The sequence below is a fragment of the Trachurus trachurus genome, assembly GCF_905171665.1.
Source record: "Trachurus trachurus genome assembly, chromosome: 1".
Taxonomy (NCBI): domain Eukaryota; kingdom Metazoa; phylum Chordata; class Actinopteri; order Carangiformes; family Carangidae; genus Trachurus; species Trachurus trachurus.
In genome coordinates this window covers 25,985,900-26,009,661 of record NC_139891.1, presented here as the reverse complement: position 1 = coordinate 26,009,661, position 23,762 = coordinate 25,985,900, and the positions used below count along the sequence as shown (strand labels likewise).

General features: G+C 41.7%; 1 protein-coding gene across 3 annotated transcripts; it reads right to left on the bottom strand.

The window, feature by feature from the left end:
• Window positions 1-5,921: 5,921 nt before the first annotated feature.
• arfip1 (ADP-ribosylation factor interacting protein 1 (arfaptin 1)) lies at window positions 5,922-23,223 on the bottom strand. Of its 3 annotated transcripts, XM_083980805.1 has the most exons (10): window positions 22,958-23,223; window positions 21,297-21,685; window positions 16,466-16,567; window positions 12,591-12,699; window positions 11,954-12,055; window positions 10,619-10,731; window positions 10,067-10,288; window positions 9,349-9,506; window positions 8,194-8,368; window positions 5,922-8,097 (listed from the first exon to the last, which is right to left on the bottom strand). In XM_083980805.1, the coding sequence occupies exons 2-10, from the start codon at window positions 21,681-21,683 to the stop codon at window positions 7,942-7,944; spliced, it is 1,524 nt and encodes a 507-aa protein (XP_083836931.1). In that variant the 5' UTR covers window positions 21,684-21,685; window positions 22,958-23,223; the 3' UTR covers window positions 5,922-7,941. The 3 variants fall into 3 exon arrangements, with proteins under 3 accessions (XP_083836931.1, XP_083836932.1, XP_083836933.1); XM_083980806.1 differs by lacking the exon at window positions 11,954-12,055; XM_083980807.1 differs by lacking the exon at window positions 21,297-21,685.
• Between the last annotated feature and the right edge of the window lie 539 nt (window positions 23,224-23,762).

Genomic DNA, 23,762 nt, shown 5'->3' with positions numbered 1-23,762 from the left:
ACCAACCTCCTCTCTAATTACATTCTCAGCATTGTACATTAAAATCCTCTGCTTCCATACTCTCTGATGCGCAGAGAAATAATGTGTGACACTCTGCAGACTGCTGAGGCAACAATTATGCCGAACCAAGCGTTTTTATATAATAAGAAGCCTTTGCAAGTACAAAATTACTTACTGATAAAAACTGGGGGGAAATTATTGATGATTCATGACATGCTGGAAATAGAAGCTAGAGATTAACAAAGCTGCCAACACCATCACAAATCCTACTGTAGCTCACATCAGCTCTGAATCATAGGGTCACTGTGCAATATAACAGATGTTGTTGTTTCATGCTGAAGGACAGCCTGTAATGGAGATCAATAATTACTGAAATAAACAGACTGTGAACACCAAAACTGAGCAAACTGCGGCCGCAGTCCCTTCACTGTGCAATGGGTTTGTAACCCAAACACCTGCAGCGTCAGCGGAGGAGGGATTTTGTAAAGACGGTGTAGTGCAGATGCAGTTGCCCCCAACACAACATACAGTATCCCCCTGGCTTGGCATAAATCTGCTAATAACAGCCTGTGTCTGAAACGAGGATTTCTCATTTTAAAGATTAAAGCTGGCGGTTTTGCAGCGCACGCGAGCCTGCTCCGTCAATGACTGTTTGACAAAGGCTTCAGCTAAGACTAATATGAACGACCGTCTCAGCTGCAGCACAGGTTACATCACGCCTCGAGGGCAAACCTGTAACTGAGGAGGGAATTCACCTGGATATATAATCTGCATGATTCAAACAAACTAAGGAATCTGTTTATCCTCCTTATGACTGACTGAGCAGAAAAATGTTTTGAGCGTCCTAACCGGTTAAAATGTTGTTGGTAAGCAGCAGCAGGTCATTTTTTTTGAGCCACATTCTGTGTCAGCAATTAGACGAGGAAATCTGCACTGACACACATTAATCTTGATATAATGACAAACCAGCCTCAATTCAAGGAGCATTTCCATGGCTGCTGAAAAGCTTAACGGATTAACTGATTAGTTAATCAACAGATAATTAGTTGACAACAACCTTTATATGACTGATTAATCATTTCAGCTGTGTATTGTGGAGGAAAACACTGCAAAGCATGTGAGGATTTTCGGCTTTTCTCTGTGCTGTGTTTCTTTGTATCTTCAAGATTTGGGCTGTGGGTGGGACAAAAACATCAGCTGATAAAAAAGGGGTTCATTGATAATGAAATAAACATTAGTTGCAGCCTTTATTAGGCTTTAGGGATGTGGTGGTGATGTACTGGATACTGACATACAAAAAAAGTTAGTACCCCGCAGTTGGAAGCTTCACTTCACTGATATCAGATAACAAATAACATCATAGAGGATATTATCCAAACTGCTTCCTCCTAATAGGAGTGTGACCGTGCCGAGCCATGACACAGCATCTTCAAACATACTTCAGCCGCACATCACACGTCAGATTACGGAATCTCATAATCATAAAAAAAAATTACAAAGATATAAAAGTAAACCAGGCGAAACGAACCCCTCTGAGGCAGCCGGGTGATGACACTGCCTTGGTCTGCAGATCAAAAACAAGAGCTTTGAATCTTCTCCTGTTTGTTCTGGTGATCAGTGTCTGGCCTGTAGCAGCCCACTGCGACTCTATTACCTCTGCCTCTGAGCTCCAATTGTTGCTTCAGCAATCTGAGCCTCGGTGCGAGAGATCGGCTTCAGGCAAATCTCACTCTGCCACCTTTTTCTTTCTTTTTTTTGCATTGTGTGTATGTATAGTATACGTTTTAAAACCGGGTTAATCACCAACCAATTCCTTAAAAGCGACCGAGCCTGAGGATTGGAGCGAGGAGCAGCAGTTTGTTATCATACACAAAGGTGACAAATAAAGCAGGTGCTGCTCGTGCAGGTCACCATGGAGACACCAGCAGGAAAACATGGAGGGGAATGCAAACATGTTTACATGGCAGCGGGGGAAAAAGTGTTTGCCCAAGGGCACAGAGACAGAGCAGGCTTCATTAGAGGAGACCTTAATACCTGCGAAACACTACTTACAGGATCATTACAGACTGTGACTCTGCCAGTGAACTATGTACATAAATCCCCCCCAAAACAATGTTTATAAGGCACCACGTGTTATGGATATAGAGTTATTAGTTTGTTAATCCTTTTTTTTCTTCCTCCCTGCAGAAAACATTTCTTTGCTTTGTCTTTTTCTAAACATTCAAATGTGTTGAATGTTGTTTTCCTCAGTCAGTGGGTTTATAGCTGAGGGATCAGGGTGGTAACGCAGGGGTTGGGAGTGGGAGTTTGGGGCGTGACATATAGGAGACAGGCATGCAACTACAGACAGTTTCATTCTCTGCTTCATCGCCGTCTTTTATCTTTTCTCCATTCTTCATTGCAGGTCGGGATTGAATTTATAAGACAGGGACAGATTTGGAGGCAATAAAGAACTCTTGAGTTGACCCAAGTTTGCCAGCAGCCATTGAGCTCCTCCTTGCTCCCACACAAATAAATCAAGCCCCCCGATATCTTCCTCCTCGCGGTGACGTCAGAGAATTGAGTTTTCCATGTTACTCTCTGCCTCCACAGCAACCGGGGGTGACACCGCCCTCCCCCTTGACCCGACCCGGGGAGAAACCCTTTTTTTTTTCTTCTTTTCCACAGGGGTATTGTTCCCTATACACTTTGAATGGATTGCCCTCTAATTCATCTCAGCATGGATAATAGTGTACAAAAGCCAAGGAAGCCGGGGTCTGAGGTGCAGAACAAAACCGAGGGGCAGAGTTATAAAGCCATAGGCTACATGCTGAAGTAAAAAAAAGGGCCGGGGCAGTTAGATCTGTTAGGAAACCACAATAACCAGCACAGCATTAACACTGGGACTAACTCCTGTAATCACTAATGTAAAATGAAATAACGTCCATCAACATACGGGGCTGGAATTTAACATAAACACATTAATAGTCTTATTTGACAATCATAATCTGATCAAATAGTCTCAGTTTTCGCCAGTTTTATTTTTGTGTGGCTGCTTGTTGATTAAATTCGACAACTTTTTCTTACTGCTATCAGATAAAAACAGGGGTTTTGTAGGGAAACATGTGTGTATCGAGCATCAGGAAAACAATTAGTTTAAAACTAAACACTGAAACACGTAATCAGCTCAAATATTGAGATATTTTAAACTATACCCAGCACAAACACAACATTAACCTCATCATGCAAGTAGGTAAACTGCCAATTCATCAGCACTTCTATAGGCTACACGTGCAAAAAGAGTAGGACTGCAAAATGACAATTATAAGGATAGGCTATACGATTATTTGTGTGTTCATTAAAACAAACTCCAATGTGGCATAACTTTGCTTCTGTGTTATAAAACTATATAAATAAGTTTTCATAGGCATTATTTGTCCTGTACTAATATCACCCCATCACAATGTGTCGACAGACTTGAAAAACACTAATTTGTATGCACATTTAACACATTAGGTTACAAAATCTTTCATTTAATGTGTGGTAATGCACATGTGATAGTGTCCACTGTCCAGCACACACATTATCATCAGCTTTAGGTAAAGGCAGGTTTAAGATAGAGAGAAGAAGCTGACATTTCCTTTGTTTTCACTCTGGCATCATACAGTAAAGCAACAGATCCAGGCCTCAAACTACACTAAATCTTCACAGTGATGTAATTTTGGACGTGAACTGCATTGCAGGACACTGTGTGGTCACCTCACAGGCTCACACACACAGACAGATAACACCAATAAGGGGATTGGTCTTTGCTGTTTGGTTTAAAATGTCCAGTTTAGCTACATAAAGCAAAGACTCCACTTCTCACAGCTGAGTTACAGCATCGCACATACACAAAGGCAGACACACACACACACACACAGCATGATGCGGCGGCACCGTCCTGCTTGACTTACCGGAGGGATGAGCAGGCTCGTCGGGACACGTAATCCGCTCCGACGCCGTTTTTTGAGTTAGTGGGAGATACTTTTCAGAGGAGAAAATCTGTGTTGCGTTTCAAGTTATATCGGTGCCCGTCAGGTGCAGGCTGCAGCAGCACAACCACCGACACACACACACTCACACACACACAGTCAGACACAGACACACACCACCACCACCACTACCAGCAGCAGCAGCAGCAGCAGCGGCAGCAGGACGAGCAGGAGCAGGAGGAGCAGGCGGTGGCGGTGTTGCTGTTGTGAGCTTCCTCGTCCGTGATTGGGCCAGGTGGAGCAGGCGCGTTCACGTGCCCAGTAGCGCGCGCCACAGGGAAGCTTGTGACCACTGGTGCAATCACAAGGCTGCAACCAGTGGTGAGGAGAAGTAGGAGGAGGAGGTGGTGGCCAAGGTGAGTTTACTCTTTCCTGCACACTAGTAGGTGAGGACCTGATGCTTTTTGTTGCACATGACAGTGAACTCACCACACCCAACTATAACATCCAAATAATAAGGTGCTTAAATCACCGAACCCCCTTAATATAACATACATTATGGATTAAACATGATACACCTGTAATTTTCACGGCAAGTAGCCTAATATTTCAACTAATTGCTTATTCTTAAAGTATTAAAGTGTAGGACCTATGTGACATTCATACTGGGGCAGGTGCATGACAAAGCAGACACCTGAACACATCACCATACATCTAGAAATAATGACTGGCATTTTTTTTTCCCATTCATTTCTGGCATTTTATTGAGGAGTTTCATTGGGGATATAATAGGCAGATTATGAACATCTTTAAAACATTGCACTTTTACTCCACAACTTGGGTTAGTTTTGATATTAATATAAGATTAAACCTCTAAAATATGAAGCTACAACAGCAAAATGCTGAATAAATCGTTATCGTTCTTTACTAAACAGGTCTCTCTGGGAAACGAGACCCCATGTCTCAATGAGATAACCTGTACAGTATAAATAAAGGTTAAATAAAACAGTACAATACTTTAATATAAACACGCTCAAAGGCACCTTTATTAGACTGAATGTGCACTGAATCAAGGGTCTGATATTTCTTATATTTTACACCACTGCATTTCAGAGGGAAGTATCTGACATTTATCTGACAGCAGTTTAATGACTTTATATTCATCCAATAATTTTTCAACTTAAATAGGAAGAAAAGCTTTTTCACCCTGAGTGAGGACACATTGGATTTAACACATCTTAAGAGCTTTACACACTTTATTTCAACCTCTGTCTTGCTCCAAATTTTCACTTAATCACTGATTCATGTTTCTCTGTCCTCGGGTATTTTGTTTTATTCAAATGTTCTTAAAGCAAGAAAATTTAACCGGATTCGTCTGAGATTTGCTAGTGGACCGTGTCACTATAGGCAGAAACAAGGGCCATGATCTGTAAGAAGAAATTCACTAATTAGTTTGTTGGTTTTGTGTTGATCCACTGACAAACAATAGTAAATTTACCTAACCTTTCGTTTCTCTTCTGCCTTTCAATGAGCATCACTCTGACGTTATCTGAGCCAGATAACACAATCAGAGCCACAGTTCAAAGCTGGACTGACTTCAACATTTGAATCGAATGGCGTTAAATAAGCAGCAAGGCTAAAGATGAAAGATTACCAGGTTAAAAGTGCTGAAGGTAACTTGCCTTTTGTCTTCATCAACAATATCTGAAATTTTCTAATTATTATTTGGTAATTCTTCAATGCAACAAAATGTGCACAACTTTATTTGAAAAGGAACTAACTGATGAATAAACAGGATGAGGCAGAACAGATCTACCTTTTGTAAAACATCCTTGTGATGCTGTCGGTATCTTTTCTACTGCGGCCCAATGTCAACACATCAGAAAGCATCTTCATTAATGTTTCTTTGCCGATCCATGGTTGTGACTTACAAACAAGACAGACAAACAAAGACACTTAAAGAAAAGAAACTTTTATTTTCCCAAAGAGGTTACACAACATTCTGAATCCTTTTAAACTCAACATTTGTTAATGTTTCATTATTACAAAGGTAGAGATCTACTAGTACATACTAGTACTAGCACATCTTTCTGCAGGTCTTCAAGGGGAAACAAAATTGCTGCATTGGTCATCAACTACATATTCATGGTAAAATAGAGAAAAATTACAAATATATATCCACCTATTTCAGGGAAACAATAGGTTGTTGTACAAGAGTCACACTCTCAAACTGCTACAGTGAGCCATAGCAAAAGTACAAATCAACAAAGTGAGGACATGACAGCTGGTTCAAAACACCAGAGCACAAGAGTCCCCTTTGAAAAATATACTTTTATATATAGCCCAGTGAAGGAAACTGTTAGCAGCTCAGGTAAAGAATGCTGGTCTCTTTAAAATTTACAAAAAGACAAAAAGTCTCTCAAGTTAATTGTATTTTGGTTTACACCTTACAATATCATACAGTTCTTACAGTTCTCCTTGTAATTAGTCCCAAAAGCATACATGTGCATATGTGCAATATGGATAAATACCTTTGAGAACAGAATATCTTCAAATAGATTTACACTTTCTGAAGTTAATTGAGTTTTTTTTCACCTTTTTTTGTTTTGTTTTTCAAACACAGCTATCATTTTGTGTCATATGGAGTGTTTCAATGCGATATAGGCTTTGACTATATGCTTGGAGTGTGTGTCTGTTTGTGTTTTTGCATGCGCTTGGTCCATTCTCTCCCATTGAGAGTTGGTCCCGTAAACTGGTAGTGTTTCCAACAAGAAGACCAGTTAACATGGAGGGGGAAGAGAGGAACTAATGTACGAAATCAAGGCACGTTTAGTCACATAAGGCTGCTCCTTCGTTTTCTGTGGAATTTCATAGAATCAACACACTCATTCATTCATGTGCCGTTGATTTAGAAAAAAATAGGGAAAAGCTAAAAAAAACAAAACAAGAAAAAACCATAGGGCAATATTGATTAAAAAGTAGCATCTCTGTTCAAAAGGAGCTGTTTGACATTCTGGGAAAATTGGTTTGTTTCCTTACTTTCAGATCCACACCATACTCCATCGTCTGTCTGCTTAGTAAGAGGCTCAAGGCTGTTAGCTTAGCTTAGCATGAAGGCTGGAAACATGGGGAAGTTGGCAGCCTGGCACCGTCTCTCCCACTAAAACAACCTTTTTGTTTTTTTTACACTTTGGTTTTTGTACTCATGAGGTGTGTAGGTGTTGGTGTTGACAGTGCAAGGCTAGCTGTGTCGCTTTGCTTTCTGTCTTTATGCTAATTCATCTAGCTACGAGAGTCGTGTTGATCTTTTCAGTGCAATCAGACATGTTTCCCAAAATATCAAACCACTACTTCAGTCAAGAGTTTCCTCGTAAAACAAAAAGAAGGTCAATTTTGCATTTGCATGATTCAGAAATCTGAATGCAATTTTTTGCCCCATTCATCAAAACAGGTGTCATGTCAAATCTTCAAAGCTTGTGTGTCGCAAAAAGCATCTTCCTGATTAGACGTTCATAAAGCATTCATCCTCATCCCATTCAGCTGATTAGCATGATGTCAATAACTTGCGTGAATTCGTAGTTTGTTTTGATCCCGGTCGCTGCCCTTACACACCCAGCATGTCCGACGCGCTGGGATACAACATTCATATGCTGGAATATAAAAAGGCCATTTACAGTTTCCAGATGTGTTTACTGCAGCAACTCCTGTTCGACATTTTCGTCAAACAGCGTAAAAGTGCGTTTCCTATGATTTGAGTTAACGGCAACAATGTACAGATTTTTTTTTTTTTTTTCAAGATTGAGAGTAAAATGGATTGTGGGTCGTTTAATTTATTTTCCTTTTCTGCATTTCGCTAAAAGATTTACAATTCAAAGATTTTGAAAGGCAGTGACTGTGGAGAGGAGAGGGTTTTCCTGTAGTATTTTGTAGAATTTGACATTTCCTGTCAAAACCCCGGACTCGGCCTGTGCGGCTCTGAAAGGAGTGATTAGTGCTCTTCCAGCCAAGACGGACTGTCCCCACCTGGCATTTTCAACTTGATGTGGAACTGCTTGAGTGTCTGTTCCAGCTGCTGTTGGTTTCCAGCGTAGTATGCAGCTATGGCATTGTGGAACAGGATCAGCTGATTATGCAATACCTTCACCTGTTTGGGAGCAAGAAAAAAGAGACAATGAGCGCTTGATGATGAAAAGGTGCAGGTTTGTAAAGCAGAGCAGCAGGCTTTTGGGTTTCAGGTGACCTTGTTCTCCTCCAGGAACTTCAGCTTGACGGAGACGTCGTTGCGCATCCTCTCGTACTTCTCGCGGTGGATCTGGAACTGCAGCTGGGACTGCTCGATCTTGGGCATGGTGGTGGCGTCACGTGGGCCCAGATTCAGCTCCTCCAAATCTGTGCGGTACGCGTCATACTCCACCCTGGGGATGTGACATTGTGTGAATAAAAGCTTCACGAAATGCAAGGGCATGCACTGCAGTCACCAGAAAATGAACCAAAAAGGCAAAAAGAGTAGCTGCTGGAGCCTTGCTGCAGGGCCTGAGTTATCAATGTGTCACAGAAACTGCCTGCTATGTGAAAATGTTGCTCGTAATGAATTATCGGCAGACTCTGCAGGTCCTCTCAGTTTTTAAATGGAGCATTTCAGCATCTTTCAGATTTTTTGGTTTCGTTTACAGACATCCAGTGTTCACTTATGTGTTTTAGTGTCACGGCTCTCATCAGCATCACGCACCGGAGCAGGACCAAATGTCAGACACACACTTGGGTCATCTGACTGGTAAAAATGGTGGAGAAGGCGAACTATGCAAGTCCGGTCGCTTTTTCCCTGTTTTGCTAACCCTCCTCCCTCGCCATCTGGCCACGTGCATTTGTTTTCAATGAAGCTGATGAGGAAGCAATCCATATAAGTGTTACGATGCGTATATTTTTATTTGTATCATCTGTCATATACAAGAGATTAGGGGTTATGTGTCATGGTGCTGCCGAGACGAGAGCTGGGATGCGCTGATCTTGCAAGGTTGGTTTTCGGCAAACAGACTCTAGGTGGAAGGCAGAGAGCCTCCGATCTCCCCATAACAAGTCATTTAACCATCACAATTACTCCCAAACTGTCTAATAAATAAATAATTTAAACTTAATTAAGCATAGTTCCTCTTTAAAGAGTGAAACATGCTATGAACCATGAAATAAAAAATAATGCAGATTTCTGATATGGGTTGGGTGTTTGGTCCAGGTGGGCTGGGCAGAGAGGAATTCAAGCTGTGTGTAGTTCTCTGTGGGCTGAGCACAGATCAATATCCACACTGACAGGATAGAAATGTTTCCTTAATGAGTCTATACATTTTGTGGAATCGGGGCGTCACAGCAGAGTCATAACAACGATATCTGAACACATTACCTGGCTATTTCATATTGTTTGATGTTAAGCATGGTGTCTTCGATTGTTTTGTCCACAAGTGTGTTCACGCTGGCGATGAAGAAGTTGATGGCACCCAGCAGTGTCTCCCCATTTTTGGACAAAAGCTTTTGGGTGTCAGCATTGTAACCAAACTCCTCCTGAAGAACACAGTCAAACACACACATACAGGAATATTAGTGGGTTTAAAAACTTTATGAGTCCATATTCTCAGTACCACCCAAACACTTTAACCTGTGTGGAGGCCAAAGCTTCTATAGACCCATCCCACCTACTTGTCAAAAAATGTTCAGATACAACATAATAAAACAACAGTACAACATATAGCAAACCTATCTTTCATATAACTCTTGTTTATTCAGTTAAAAGTAAAAATAAAAAGGGTTACTGTATATGTAAATCCTGTAATACAATTACACGACTGAAAAGAAGTGGGAGAGGAAGTATAGTACCCATTAAGCAGAGTTGTCTTCATGTCCTTTGAATTCAATAACTTCCTAGTTTAGATTCCTGCATTGTCATGTGATGCTTCATCGAAATCAAATTACACAGTAACAATGAACAGCAGCCTATGGGATCAGAGCAGCTTCTTGGAAAACATAACTGTCCATTCGGCCTATAAGTCAGTACATATTCTACAGATTGTCTGCTGAGACCATAAGTTCAAAACGATGACAATGATCTAAATGTGTGGACTCACATGGAGTTCTGGCGACTTGAGGCTGAGGTCGGCGAAAGCGTCGCCCAGCTGCCTCTGCGTCTGCATCATCTGTGACAGCTGACCGGCCAGCGTCTGAGCCAGCTTGATCACGTTCTGGTACTTCCTCTTGTTGTCCCGCAGCACGTCGATCTGAGCCTCCAGCTCCAGGTCCACGGTCCTCGAGCCCCGTCCCAGCTTCTCTGACAGGATCTGCCTGGTGCACTGCAGCGGAGAGCAGGCATGTAAACAAACGGGTAAAAGGCTAAAACATTTTTTTTTCATACACTTTGGATGACTGTGGGGAGTTTGTGCTTAAGTCAAGACAGACAGAGGAAATAGGCTGTAAAAGAGACAATCAGAGAGAGTGGAGCCAAACCACAAAGTCTAAAAAGCAAGAGAAGATATCAGTTATTGTGGTTGTCAGTTTGGGGTAGAGTTCACTTTTTTCTGCCAACTTCATAACTCAGAGAAGATAAAGGTTGAAGCTAAGGCTGAGAAATGTAGCAGAATAAAGACGTGACATGAAAACAGATTTAGGACAGAGAGGATTACTTTATACGTGTTGATGCTCCACTTTCTCACGAGGTCCAGTTTTTCCATGGCTGGGTTCTTTAAATCATCCGACAGGACCACCGCTCCGCTGTTTGGCTGTGCTTGCATTGCGCCTGGACAATTAAAAGTCATTCACTTAGTGGGTGATTAAGTTATTGGATTTGAAGGCTAGACAGCTATGGTGAGATTTAGGGGAGGTACATTTTGAGTGTTAAAATGATCAAACAGTGTAATTAGATTGTCGTGTGGACACTGAAACCTCAGCAAGGACCAAATGCATTAGCTGACGCTGATGACATCAATGATTATTCAGTTCAAAATGAAAATACCATTAGTCATGACTAACCCATTTCAAAGTGCCAACAATCACAGTAAAAGTGACGAACAGTGCTTCATTGTGTTTTGGGCACAGAGGGGAAACACTGAGAGATATGGAGCCCCAAAACTGACAAAGTGTAGTAAAGGACTGTCTGACAAGTCAAAGACAGGACTGACAACATGAATAAATAATATTGTTAATCTTAGGATTTAGTGAAAAAAGAAATATGATCCTATAGTATACTTTTAGCCAACAAAGTAATGCTAGGAAAAGACAATTAGCTAAACTACAAAAAGTAGTTTGTTCACTTAATAATATCCAAAGCTTAAATGCTACAGCTACACTAGTTTGCAGCATATAAATGATTTACATTATGTATATCGGCTTTATAAAGATCAGTAACTTCAGTGAGGAAGCTAACATTAGTTAAAAGGCCTGATGCGACCAGTTTTCACCGTTAAATTTTCTGTTATGGTGACATAAAGAAATAGATTTTTAAAATGTTATATTATCAATTTCTTGCATCTTACTACATTTTATCACTTTTCAGGCTCCACAGAACCTATGGGAGTCTATGGGTGCCAACTTTTGCAAGGACAAAGGTTGCAAGCAGGAAAACCCCCTGAGATTAAATGTGAAAGCAGTTTTCTTTCAGGAGAAGCAAAAGGCTTTAGGCATCGAGAAGCTGCATCAGATCTAGAAATCTCGAACCTCTAGATCTTTAGGAAAGTGATTCTAAAAGACACATAAACAATTAGCCACTGCCAAGCAGAGAGGCTACTTTAGTTATCCCAGACTTATGCAAAAGGCAAAGTTTGGAGAACCAATAAACAATAGAGGGGAAGAAAAAGAAGAAGAAAGATTTGATTCGGGGCGGAGCACAGCCTGTAGGAACAAGGAGAGGGTAAGAAACTGATGAAAACCAAGAACGTTACAGAAGATTGTGGTTAATTTAGTGTGCAAAAATGGTTTGATGATTCAGTATCATCTTGTTCATGCTCCATCGCTGCGGGTACCTGTCTCAGCCTGACTATCGCTGAAGGAGCGCGCCAGGCGGCTAGCAACAGCCGAGCTGGGAGCTACAGGTTCCACGGGGGACGTGGGCAGGCTTGCTGACCCTGGGAGATATTCAGAGTTATGGTTCATTAGTATGTCACCAATCCCCGCCTACACAAGTGCAAAGGGGGTGGGGGATTTCTCATTGATGTTGATTTCCTGTGTGTGTTTTTTTAATTACGGTGGCTCACCCCACATTGCAGGATGAATGTTTTACTGAACAAAAGCCCCTACCTCATCCAGTGTAAATAAAAACGGAAAATAGCCATGGCAACATTGTGGTCAACGGGCTACAACAGCTTGCTGCTCTATGGGGAGATTTTTTATTTGCATTTGTAACAAGGATGTGATGATGAAAAGGAAAAGAGGGTTACAACCTGGAGATCAGAAGAAGCTCATTAAATTCAATTGGACGCCCACCTTTACAAATTCAAATGTCTGCCTTTCAAATATCACAGATTAAAAACCTAACGCAGCTCCACTAGGTTTGCCAACACGAAACGCTGCAAGCAACCGAATGATGTAACACGCTGACGAGGCCTGATCAGTTCGCTGCTTCACACAACACTCAACAACTTGGAGGAGAGGAGTCTTTACCTTTGTACGGTCCTGATTCAATGATGCCCTCTGTTGTCGAAGCAAAGTTGCTGGAGGTGACACAGGAGTCTGAGAGGTTTAGGGCTCCGGGGCCACCGGGGTAAGAGTCCTACGGAGATAATCAAACAGAGATTATGCCAACACTCAGCCATGGCATATGAAAGGTTTAGTGCACTCTGTGTATTTGGTGCTGGAGGTTTGTGGCCTGTCAACAATTCAAAGGGCACCCGCAACTCAATAATGTATTTATTCCAGACTGAGATATTCCTCATATTATTTGTGTTGACCACTCCTGATGCTATTTGTTCTATGTTATGGACTACAGATGGAAATAAACTCTCTGCTAAATCTGGTACACACATCTTTACATTCTTTTGTTTAATGTCTGTGTACACTGTCCATAAACCTAATAAAAGATTATGGAGTTAAGTGTGATATTCAAATTGCATGAGGTGCAATCTTTGTTGCATGTAATAAATGTCACATTATACCATAAATAAAGCACTGTGAGCCTATTATTCTATCATATTATTCTCCATAGCTGTTTGGTAGAGACCCCGGCAAAGAAACAAACATCATCATCTTCATTTATTCATTTTTTCCCCTTCTGTTTATTTGATTTGAAAATGAAATGTCAGGATTAGCATTTCCACTACAACTGTGACTCAGGTTGCAATCACAATATCTGTCAAAATAATCACATCATGATCTTTTTTTTTTCATTTTGCATATCAATCACCGCTGATTACGATAAACATAAACACAACTGCTTTCTGCCCTCTGGCAACTTTTCTATCGATTACATAGAGAATTCACCATTAACAATATCACAGAAAAGTCTATTTCCAGTAGTTCAACCCCAACCAAGTATTGAGTGCATATAGATGGACAGTTTTCAGAAGGCCAACATTTCTATATTAAAAATGCTTTAAAAAAATAAAAACCATTGCAATATTTCAATTTTGGAGATACTGATTTTTAGGTCTTCACTGTATGTTAGTCATAATTATTACTATTAAAATAAACTGAAGAAATAAACACATGGGATTTAACATCCCATTCAGTGTGTAATGGACATATAGGCCGATATAATGTGTTAGTTTCACTTTAATTGAACACATTCTACATCGCGGAGGCGACGTCTCTCCTTCACCTCTGAAACGGGGCAGAGCTCCGTGGGAGACACCTGCCTGACACAGCAACGGACAGCAACGGGGGGGAAAACGGCGGCGCCGTCGCACCGAATGCACGCGGATACGCGCCGCTTTGGGTAACGAGCGCGCACGTCGCGTCTACATTGGAGGTGAATAGGAAGGCTCTGGGACTGATTGACTGTGGACCACCACCAGTCTGATCAGGTCCATCACAGCACAGCAGCTGCAGCTCTGCCCCGCTGTCACATGACGCATATCAGCGCAATCTGTTTACAATTAAACCGACATCAGGAGAACAATGAGAATTATGATTAAAAAATATCTTTATTTGTTTCGAATTTTGGCCCCTGGATCATGATTTGGGCGCATTCTTGGTAAAAAAAAAAAAATCCTCTAAAAAAAAGACAGTTGGGATGCATAATGTGTCTCATAACAGTATACTGTGCGTCACGTTATCGCCCCCCCCCCCCCCCCCTGTACTGAGCTGGCCGGTACTGGGTATAGCGTCCTGCTGATCACCGCGCTGAGGCACCGGCCGGTCTGAGCTGCGTTCATGTGCCGACTTTAAAACTCTCCAGTCAGTGACCTGGTGGCGGCTGTTTTGGTCGTCAGCATTTTATCCACGCAGCGACCGTCCACGGCTAAGTGGTGTTTTATTCTAGGGGTCGGTGGCGGCTGTGAGACAGCAGCGGCTCCACGGTGAGGGGGGGGGGGGGGCAGCTTCTGCTCACCTGACTCTGTGCAACTTCTTCATTAAATCCAAACAGTCCGACACAGCGACGCACTGCTCCTCTTTGACTCTAGAGTCTCTGTAGCTCATCAGCCCGGAACTCGCCTCATGGACCAGAAGCGACGGCGTTTGGCCTCAGACGTCTCTGACTTCCAGAGCAGCTACAGCAGCGTTGTGACCTCAACCATGGTTGGTGAGAGCAGAAATGTTGTTGTAGGCCTGTGCATATTATCATTTGTCCAGGTCATAGTATTTCAAAGGAGGTTAAATCGAAAGCAACTGGACTTATACTGAGTCTCCACACCAGATAGTTGGACCAGTCCCAGCCTGGTCAGATGCTACATGAACTGATGAAGCCTCTTGGATGAAGGTGAAACGTCTTCCTAGACTTTTTTTTCAAAGGAGGTTAAATCGAAAGCAACTGGACTTAGTTATAATAAGTAAATAACTAAGTCCAGTTGCTTTCGATTTAACCTCCTTTGAAAAAGAAAAAAAAAAAAAAAATTGTTGTAGTGAAATTTTTTTTTGAAACGAGTGAAAACGAGCGCTAATTCGCGTATCTCGCGTATCTCGCGTTTGGTTGCGCGTAAAAGCTCGCGCGAAAAAAAAGCGTTCCTCGTGTTTGATGAAATAGACGAAGACGCGAGGGTCCCGTCGCCATAAAAGAATCGGGTGTATTGCGTCGCAAAAAAAAAAAGTCGCGTCTACCGCGTCTCGCGCCTAATCGCGTCTTTGCGTCACGGCCTTTTACACCGCGGACGTAACGAATAAACGGTGACGGTGTGAACCAACAACATAGAACAGGACCAGACGTGGCGTTGTTTCCTCTTTTCACCGACAGCTCCACTCTCCCTTACTTACACTAACTACTGTTATTGTTGAGGCCAGAGGATTGTGGGATTTGTAGTTTTTGACCAATCGCAGGTTGTGCTCTTTCTTTTTTGTGATTTTCCTGGTTCACACATGTTTTTTTTTTTTAGGGGCAAATGCGAGCGAAATGCTCGCCCATGGTGGGCATACGAAAATTTAAGAGCTGTCTTATTTAAGTCTTGAACACAATAATTCAACAAATTTAAGACATTTTAAGGCCTAAAAGTGTGTAATGGACATATAGGCATAATGTGCTATAACCAGAGACAACCATGAATGAGTTCGCCTCAGTTTCACGTGATTGTCACTGTCAGCCTGTTAGAAAAACATTTTACTGACCCCAGCTGAGACCCCCCCCCCCCCCCAGCTGAGACCCCCCCCCCCCCTCCCAAAAACAAAAACTCTTCGGATCTGAACGATTCACACAAGTCACCTAATTGGTCATGAAAAAAGCGAGTTTCGCTTTTCGGCGCGCTGTTTGCATCCCTGGAATAAGAGTCAATACTCTTGTATTCCCCGGGCAGTTTATGAATTCCCATCTGAACTAATTTGATAAAGATGAAACCTTTTGAAGCTGCCTACATGCTGCTGTGTCTACTCTGCCACAGACTGTCAGTGTGACAGTGAGCCATTAGGAGGAAACATCTGGAACCTCTGCCAGCTCAGACAGATGGATGAAAGAGGTTGGGCGAGAGCGACCTCCTAAAGTGAAAAGACTTTACAATGAATCGATCTCACCTTGAGCGCCCGAGTACATCACCGCTACACAGCCTGAAATTTGCCTAGATCTGTCTATTTATCATTTGCAACATATTATTATGCAAATATTTGAATAATCAATAAATAGTGAGTTGTTGTTCAAGCATACATCTTATGTCTGCTTCCTGTTTTCTAACATCATAAAGAGAAACTGATTGTGCAAACTGTTGGTCATTACAACCTCACTATTTTGCAAATTTGGGGTTCACTGGTAATTTTGAGTAGATAGACACCAGAACATCGAGTTGTGACCTTGAGGGTCTATTTTAGGTTTTATCTGGGAATCCAGAACTTTCGCTGTCTCTATAGAAGATAATCACATAATTTGAGGAGCAGTCCTCAAAAGTACCTATAAGTCTTACCCTCTGGAAAACTGTCTCAGGGCTCTGGTCCAGGTCTCCATTACTGGTGACTGGAATCTCAGCGGCTGAGCTTCTGATGGAGTCCTCAGCCATTGTGCTCTCCTATAATGAGGAAGGGGAGATGAAGCAGGTTAAGCAGGTGGTCTGAGCTTCCCCCTGTCAGCCTCAAAGAGAGGGATCACCTTAAAGAAGAGAGGAGTGGAGATCCACTGGTGGGCCACAGCAGCTGTGGACTGCCATCTTGTGGACAGTGACGTAGTGGGAACCAGTGGATTTAATTATGATAATTCTAGCTGCTCAGTGGAAATACAGTGATGACGACGTGGCAAATTTAAACTGAATATCTCAATAACCCTAAAACATAAACTTATGATATGACCTCATACTTAACGCACCTGAACAATAAGTATGCCTATTATACACACTATGCAGGACATAGATTAAAAAAAAGAGAGAGATTATGCAATCTAACTGTTCCTTCTATTCATTCACGGGACAGGATGAGGAGCTCAATAAGCTTTATGTCAGTAATGTTGCTGCATTACAGCATTTCCTGTAGCATGAGGTTCTTGAGCAAACAACTGCCATTGGTTTTCAACACAGTTTCACTCCCAATACAGCACAAATGTCACCATTCTCACACTTTACATACATTTTCCCTGGTTTGATGGAGTATTATAGACATTATCTTATATCAAGTGTGCTTTAAAGTTAAGGCGACACACTCATGATGCCATGGAAAAAGATTGTCTCTTACATCTGTTGCTCTCCATAACAATGCTCTTGACAGATTTCCTAGTATTTCCTATAAAACACAAAGCTTCTTGTTTTATAATGGCTCTGTGTCTTTAGTGACCACCGTGAAAGGTGACTGGGATTTAAATAGAGAAACAAGGAAATATGAAAAGACTGAGATCATGGTCCCTGTGGATTAAATGACACAGTGAGTCATTGGCCTGCTTAGCTACACATTTACATGTTGGCTCCTGACAAGCCACAGGGTGGAGACAACAGTTTGTGGCCACGTCGAGTTCTGTTTAGACTATAATAAACTGGCTGCCTGTTGCAGCGAGCTGAAGCTACAGCTGCGCTAGTTTTAGTACATTTTTTTGGATCTAATCACTGTGGACTTGGGAACTAGGGCAGTTACTTCACAACTATATAGCTGTGTGTGTGTGTGTGTGTGTGTGTGTGTGTGTGTGTGTGTGTGTGTGTGTGTGTGTGTGTGTGTGCGTGTGAGCCTTTCAAGGCCTAACAATCTAAAGCTGGTTAACACCTGGCAAAGACAGCACCACTGCGTTACTGCTTTTTTTTTTTTTTTTAATATAAATAAATCTTCATTTGCATCTTTGAACACGATCCGTCGCCTATGGACCTTAACCAGAGTGTAAATAATGCAAATAGCTGCCGCATCACCAGGTAACAGGATATTGGTCTGGTCTAAACTGACTGACTGGTTTCACTGTGTGAGCAAAAAAGTGAGTTTAAATCAGGGGGTTATAATGTACTGATAACACATTAAAAGTAAGCAAATTTACTTATTTAACGTATGACCACGAGGTACAACTCCTCACAGGAATGTGTAAAAAATACCTGATTCTTTTACAAGCCATGAATGAATAAAGTTGTCCAGGTATCATTAAACCTTGGATGATAAACAATTGGTAATGAGAGAATTTCTGTAGTAGAAGGTAGCCCTTAAAAAACAGGCAGTGTCACCTTCATAGGAAAATGTTAACAGTCCAATTGATTGAAAATGTATATTAATAACATAACCTTATAGTTTCTTTAAAAAGTTTAACTAAAGCATTGCATTAAAAGAGGGTCAAATGACTGATAATACAAACACACTAAAAAAGGATGAACTGGTCTTGTAAGACAGACAGCAGGATATAAAGAGGCTCAGTGTGTTTGGATGTTTGTGTCTCTGGAAGTCAAAACATCTCTTTCAAAGCCTGAGTCCAGAAGCAAAGATGTCTGATAAACTCAACCAGAATATTATACATTAAAAAAGACCAAAGTAAGTGGACCTTAGTAAGTGTTTTGATGGTTTTGTGTGTGATGAAAAGACTTTACTTTGAATGTTGTCTTGTAACAGACACATAAATACTTAAATGCCATATGACGCCGGCATGCAGGCAGGCAGGCAGCACAGATACTGCTAAGCTTGTCTAACCACCTACTGCAGATAAGACGGTCCTGAGTCCTGATAGTCCTCTCCGACACCAGGCCTGAACTGGCTGTCTGGCACGAGGCACATCTCTGATACAGGCACTTGAAAAATGGTGTAAATAAAGACTGTAACAAAGTTTGCTGACCGGCTTTGTTTTGCCTTCATCTGTTTAGCTGCTACTCATAAATCTGGATTTAAGAGTCTTCTTGTTTAGCAAAGCATAATGGATCTAGTTCAACAATGGCCAAACAGATGATGATCAGGGGTCTCTGAGCCAAAACTGATCCCACCCTCCATCTGTAGACATTCAGCAGGAACAAGCTTGCTAATAGTGTCGGCCTAGCGGAGCAGGGATAGTAGTTAAGTGGCTGTGAATTAATCAGGCGCATGATGAGGGAGAGGCTTGGTGTGTCGTGGTTTGCCGTTCCCCACAGTTCAGTCTCCTGGATACCAGCTAACCTGATGTGTGGGTGGGGGGGGAGTGGTGGATAACAACAATGAGCTAGTTGTGCAATTAGCTGCAACAGGCGAAGAGGAAAAACTCATGTGTTGCCTCTCAAACTATGAAAGAACATGACACAACCATGTTGCACAATGCTGGGTTCAAACCTGAAAAGTCTCAAATTGCAGCTGTGCAATATTTAGAGTTATAAAATCAAGTAAAGACAAGAAAGATACATTTTTTTTGTTTTGTTTTAAATGTGTCTGATCTGATGTGCAGCAGTGAGCCCTGAGCCCTCAGACCGAGGAGTCACATATTCCAGCAACACAAGAAATGTGGGACTGCCTGGGAATGTGCAGCCGGCAGTACAAATCCGCCTCACTTAACCAGTCATGTGCCTGACAGCATGTAAGTCAAGGGATATATGTGTACACCCGATTTACAAGCAGGAAAACATTATGGAGGAATGGTATTGATTGCATCACACACACATTCACTTACACAGTGTCAGTGTCCGACAAAAGATGGCACAAATGATTGAAAAGGAGTGTACATATATATGTATACTTACTGGAATCAGGAAACCAACAATATCTCAAACATGTCATAAACATGTCATAACAATGCATATTAACGAGCACTGAGCACTTTATTAGGAACACCTGTACACCTTCTTGTTCACGTAATTATTCAATCATGTGGCATGAATAAAATCATGAATAAAATAAAATGAGTGTCTGTGTGACACTGACTCACATCTCAGCACCTTGAACTTTGAGGTTGAGTGGTTTTATGACCACATCAGGTTCCACTCCCATCGGACAAAAACAGTAATATGAGGCTGCTGCAGTGTCACCACAACTGGATATTTGAAACCTGTAATAATCTAGTCTAATAGTCGGATCAGTCTGGATCTCTGCGGCCAGGCTGCAGATGGACTGGAGGTAGTAGTGGTGTAATAATCAATATCAATCAATCATCATCTTAATGTTGTAGCCAATCCAATGGCTACATTTTACTCTTATTTATCTATGGTAGTGTCTCATCTTTTATTCTAGTATTGTTGGCTCTTAATTCTTGTGTTGCTCTTACAAATTTTAGTATGCATTGGGTTTGTGCAATAGTGTTATTTATTTAGCCGACTTGTTGGTGCCGTTTATTGTCTCATGCTTTATATTGCGATGTCACCCTACGATTAGCGCTCTTGTTGTTGTCATGTGTTTGTACTGTGACGTGGTTTTGTCTTGTACTGTGTTCCTCCTTGCACTATTGCCCACAACGAATTTCCCCCAGGGGACAATAAAGTATATCTTATCTTATATCTTTCCAGGTCGCCCTTGAAAATGAGATCTCGATCTCAACGGGTCTTTTTACCTGGTTAAATAAATCTTATCTCAATATTAAATGTGCATCTCTGTATGACCACAGTTTATCATCTTCTATAGCCACTTGACTTCCAGAAGGAAGATGCTCCATGTCACAAAGCAGAAAAACCACAAAAGTTATCTCAGTTAGAGTAGTTTCATGCACATGGTGACAACAATAAGGTCAGTGTAGCGTCACCGGTCACCAGATCTAAAAATTCAACAGAGGGCCTTTGGGATGTGGTGGAACAGGACACTGGCAGCTGATAAATTAATTTGCATAAATGATAAGATGTAGAATCAATGCCACAGAAAAAAAAACAGTATTAGTATGGTGTTCCTAATAAAGTGCAGGATGAATGCATTTCGTATAGTAAAGATAAATCACTTTGCGGTAAGGCAGCATTAACACACGGCAGAAAACAGAGCAAAGCTTAGATAGGGAAGATCACAGAACAACACACTACCAAACAGGAAGAAAAACACTAACTGCACCAACAGCAGCGAGCTACTCAACAATTATTTCTCTAAAAACCTCCAGCAAAAGCTGAATTAAATATGACCCACAACAACAGCAACAACAAACACAAAAGGGAGAAACAAACACAAGCACTTTCTGGCTAATAACTCCAGTTCATGTTGATGATGATTAAATCAGATAAAGTTTCACAACAGAATTCAAACCAGTAATAAATTGATTAAATAAGAAAGAGACCGCCACCACCAGAGCAAGTCAAGCTCAAAAACAGCAACATGAACAGACGCAGATGCGGTAAAGGAAGTGCTATAGATGATTTGGCTAGAAAGGCTGGCGCTGGAAGATTGATTTACCAAAGTGAAGGTAAATATCACCTTTGTTTCAGTGTGAGAATCTCCACCTTCCACTGGTGTCTCTGCTCGCTCAACATGATGATTTGTCTCGTGTCCCCCTTCGCCTGCACTGACAGGCGCGTCTGCAGCAGCACCACCGTCCCTGTGCGTCACTACGCCCTCACTCTGAACAGCCTCATCCTCCTCCTGAACATCCTTGTCACTGTTTGCTGCATTTTCTTCACTGCTGTCTATATCAACGTCGTACAGCTCCTCATCTGTGTAAGCTCTTCCCCTGCTGTGGTCTACACTCGCCTGCTTTTCATCCTCGCTCAAACTCTCCCCCGCTTTGTCCCCATCCTCACAATCCACCTGAGGGTCCTCGGCTGAGGTCCTCTCCGGTTCAGCCTCAAGACTAACTTCAGACATACCTGAAAATAGACAGATACAGGAGTAATGAATAGATCCTATTAAGCTATCTGACTTATGATGATGCACTTCCACACAAGCCCAAGCTTGTAATCGTTACATTCAAGAGCTAGACTTTTCAAGTATTAGGCTAATTCTTGTTTAATAACACTGTTACTTATGTTATTATGATTTAAAACGAGTTAAATAGAGTTATAGTTATATAGTTATAGTGATAGAAACAGTGATATAGCATAACTGATAAAACATTCTCATTAGATTGAAGAGTATTTGTTTCTACAGTGTGTCCATTATCTAGGATGTATACACAGGCCCAAGTTGAGGCTATAGTATCTGTATCTGCAAGGCATTTAAGTGGCTGTGAAACTCAAATAGATCAAATAGAAGAACATTAAACCTAGCAGAAATCACAAACCTGTTATTACAACTAGGTCTGAGATATTACCGGTAGTGCATTGGTTTTGTCAATTTGTAAAACACAATTATGATTGTGCTGTGCAAACATGGTTTAACTGTACATGGCTTTTGAGAGAGAGAGAAAGCCATCACTTGAAATAAACATTGAAGCATTTTATCTATTCATGAACAGATGTGAGGCGTCTGTTGGCAAGGCAACAGCTCAGGTGTGCATTTCCAGGTTTTCAGCTGCTCTCTGCAGGAAAATATGACGCATTTATCTCGTAGTCACAGATTCAGGTTTGGCACCGTGTTGACATCATATAGGCGACAGGGTGGATGCTAATACCTTAAACATTATAACTGCTGCTGCTGTCACGATGTTTGCTCATCATTACCCCCACCCCCACCTGTAACATCATCACACACCGGGAACCTGCTATTGAGGTTTAGCAAGGTTAGTAAGGTGCATTACCTGTTGCAGCACAGTCATGTGACTAACGAAGGCATCCATCCAAAAGTATTACAAATAACTTTTAATGCTGGGCATGTCACATTAGTAAAACATAGTTGTGATGAGAAAGTCAAGGCATTGTGTAAATGGGTTCATCTCCCATTGAGTTAGCACCAGGTTAGCACACATACGGCTGACCATCACTAATTTGAGTGGACGTGAACGCATCACAGCCGTTGACGTGTTGTTAGCTAACGTTAACGTAGCTAAACAAGATATCACAGATGACGAACTGATGAAAAACTTCACCAACATCACTTTTAATGGTCAAAGCACCCTTACTATTTCTGTAGATGTACAAAAGGACGCCATAAAGAAACTGCGATGATCAAAAAGGAAAAAAAAAAACTTAAGTTAACGTTACCTTTCCGTGGCCGTGGCTAACTATTTAGCAGTGGACTGTTAGCCGTTGTAGTAGTTGACTTAAAATCCCCCCTCAGTTCCTCCGAGCCGTGCCGTGCCGCGCCGCACTGGACGTTATCTTGGATGTTAGCGCGCCTGCTGTTAATGCTGAAAACGATACATAGATAGACTAGCAGCTTGTCATCAGTGGTCCTCGACTCTCCACCACCACACCACCACCACCTCACTGGGCTTGATGATTGAACCCCGGAAAGACTGAACCACTCTGCGGGCCCTCCTCGGCTGTCATCTGGTGCTGCGTTCGAGAGAACTCGGAACTCGGAATTTTCCCACCTCCTACTTGAAAAAAAGAGCAATCGAACGCCACCTCATGTGAGTTGTCTGACGTCACAGAACAATCTGCACCCGCACAGAACCACACCATCATTCAAGAGTTCATCATTTACTCTTTAGATTCGTTTGGCATGTGTACAATATCTGAGGACAGACAGATGGCCGAGAACATCCTTAGCACCATAGTTCAAGAGATAACATCGAGTACATTGTGGTATTGTCACTGCAAAATGTGAGTGTGCAAACTTCTGTGCTGTTGTCAGTGAAGCAGGAAAAAAACACACCTTCAATGGTAAAACATCGATTTGCCAATGCCAAAAATACATTAAAACTTTATGAAATATACAATATTCATTTACGCTTACAGATTTCTTACTGATGTTGTGGAATACAGCAAATCCATGTCATTATTTCTATTCGGTTTCAAATTATCTGTTTAATTATTCAATTTTATTAAAAAAAAAAAATCTGCC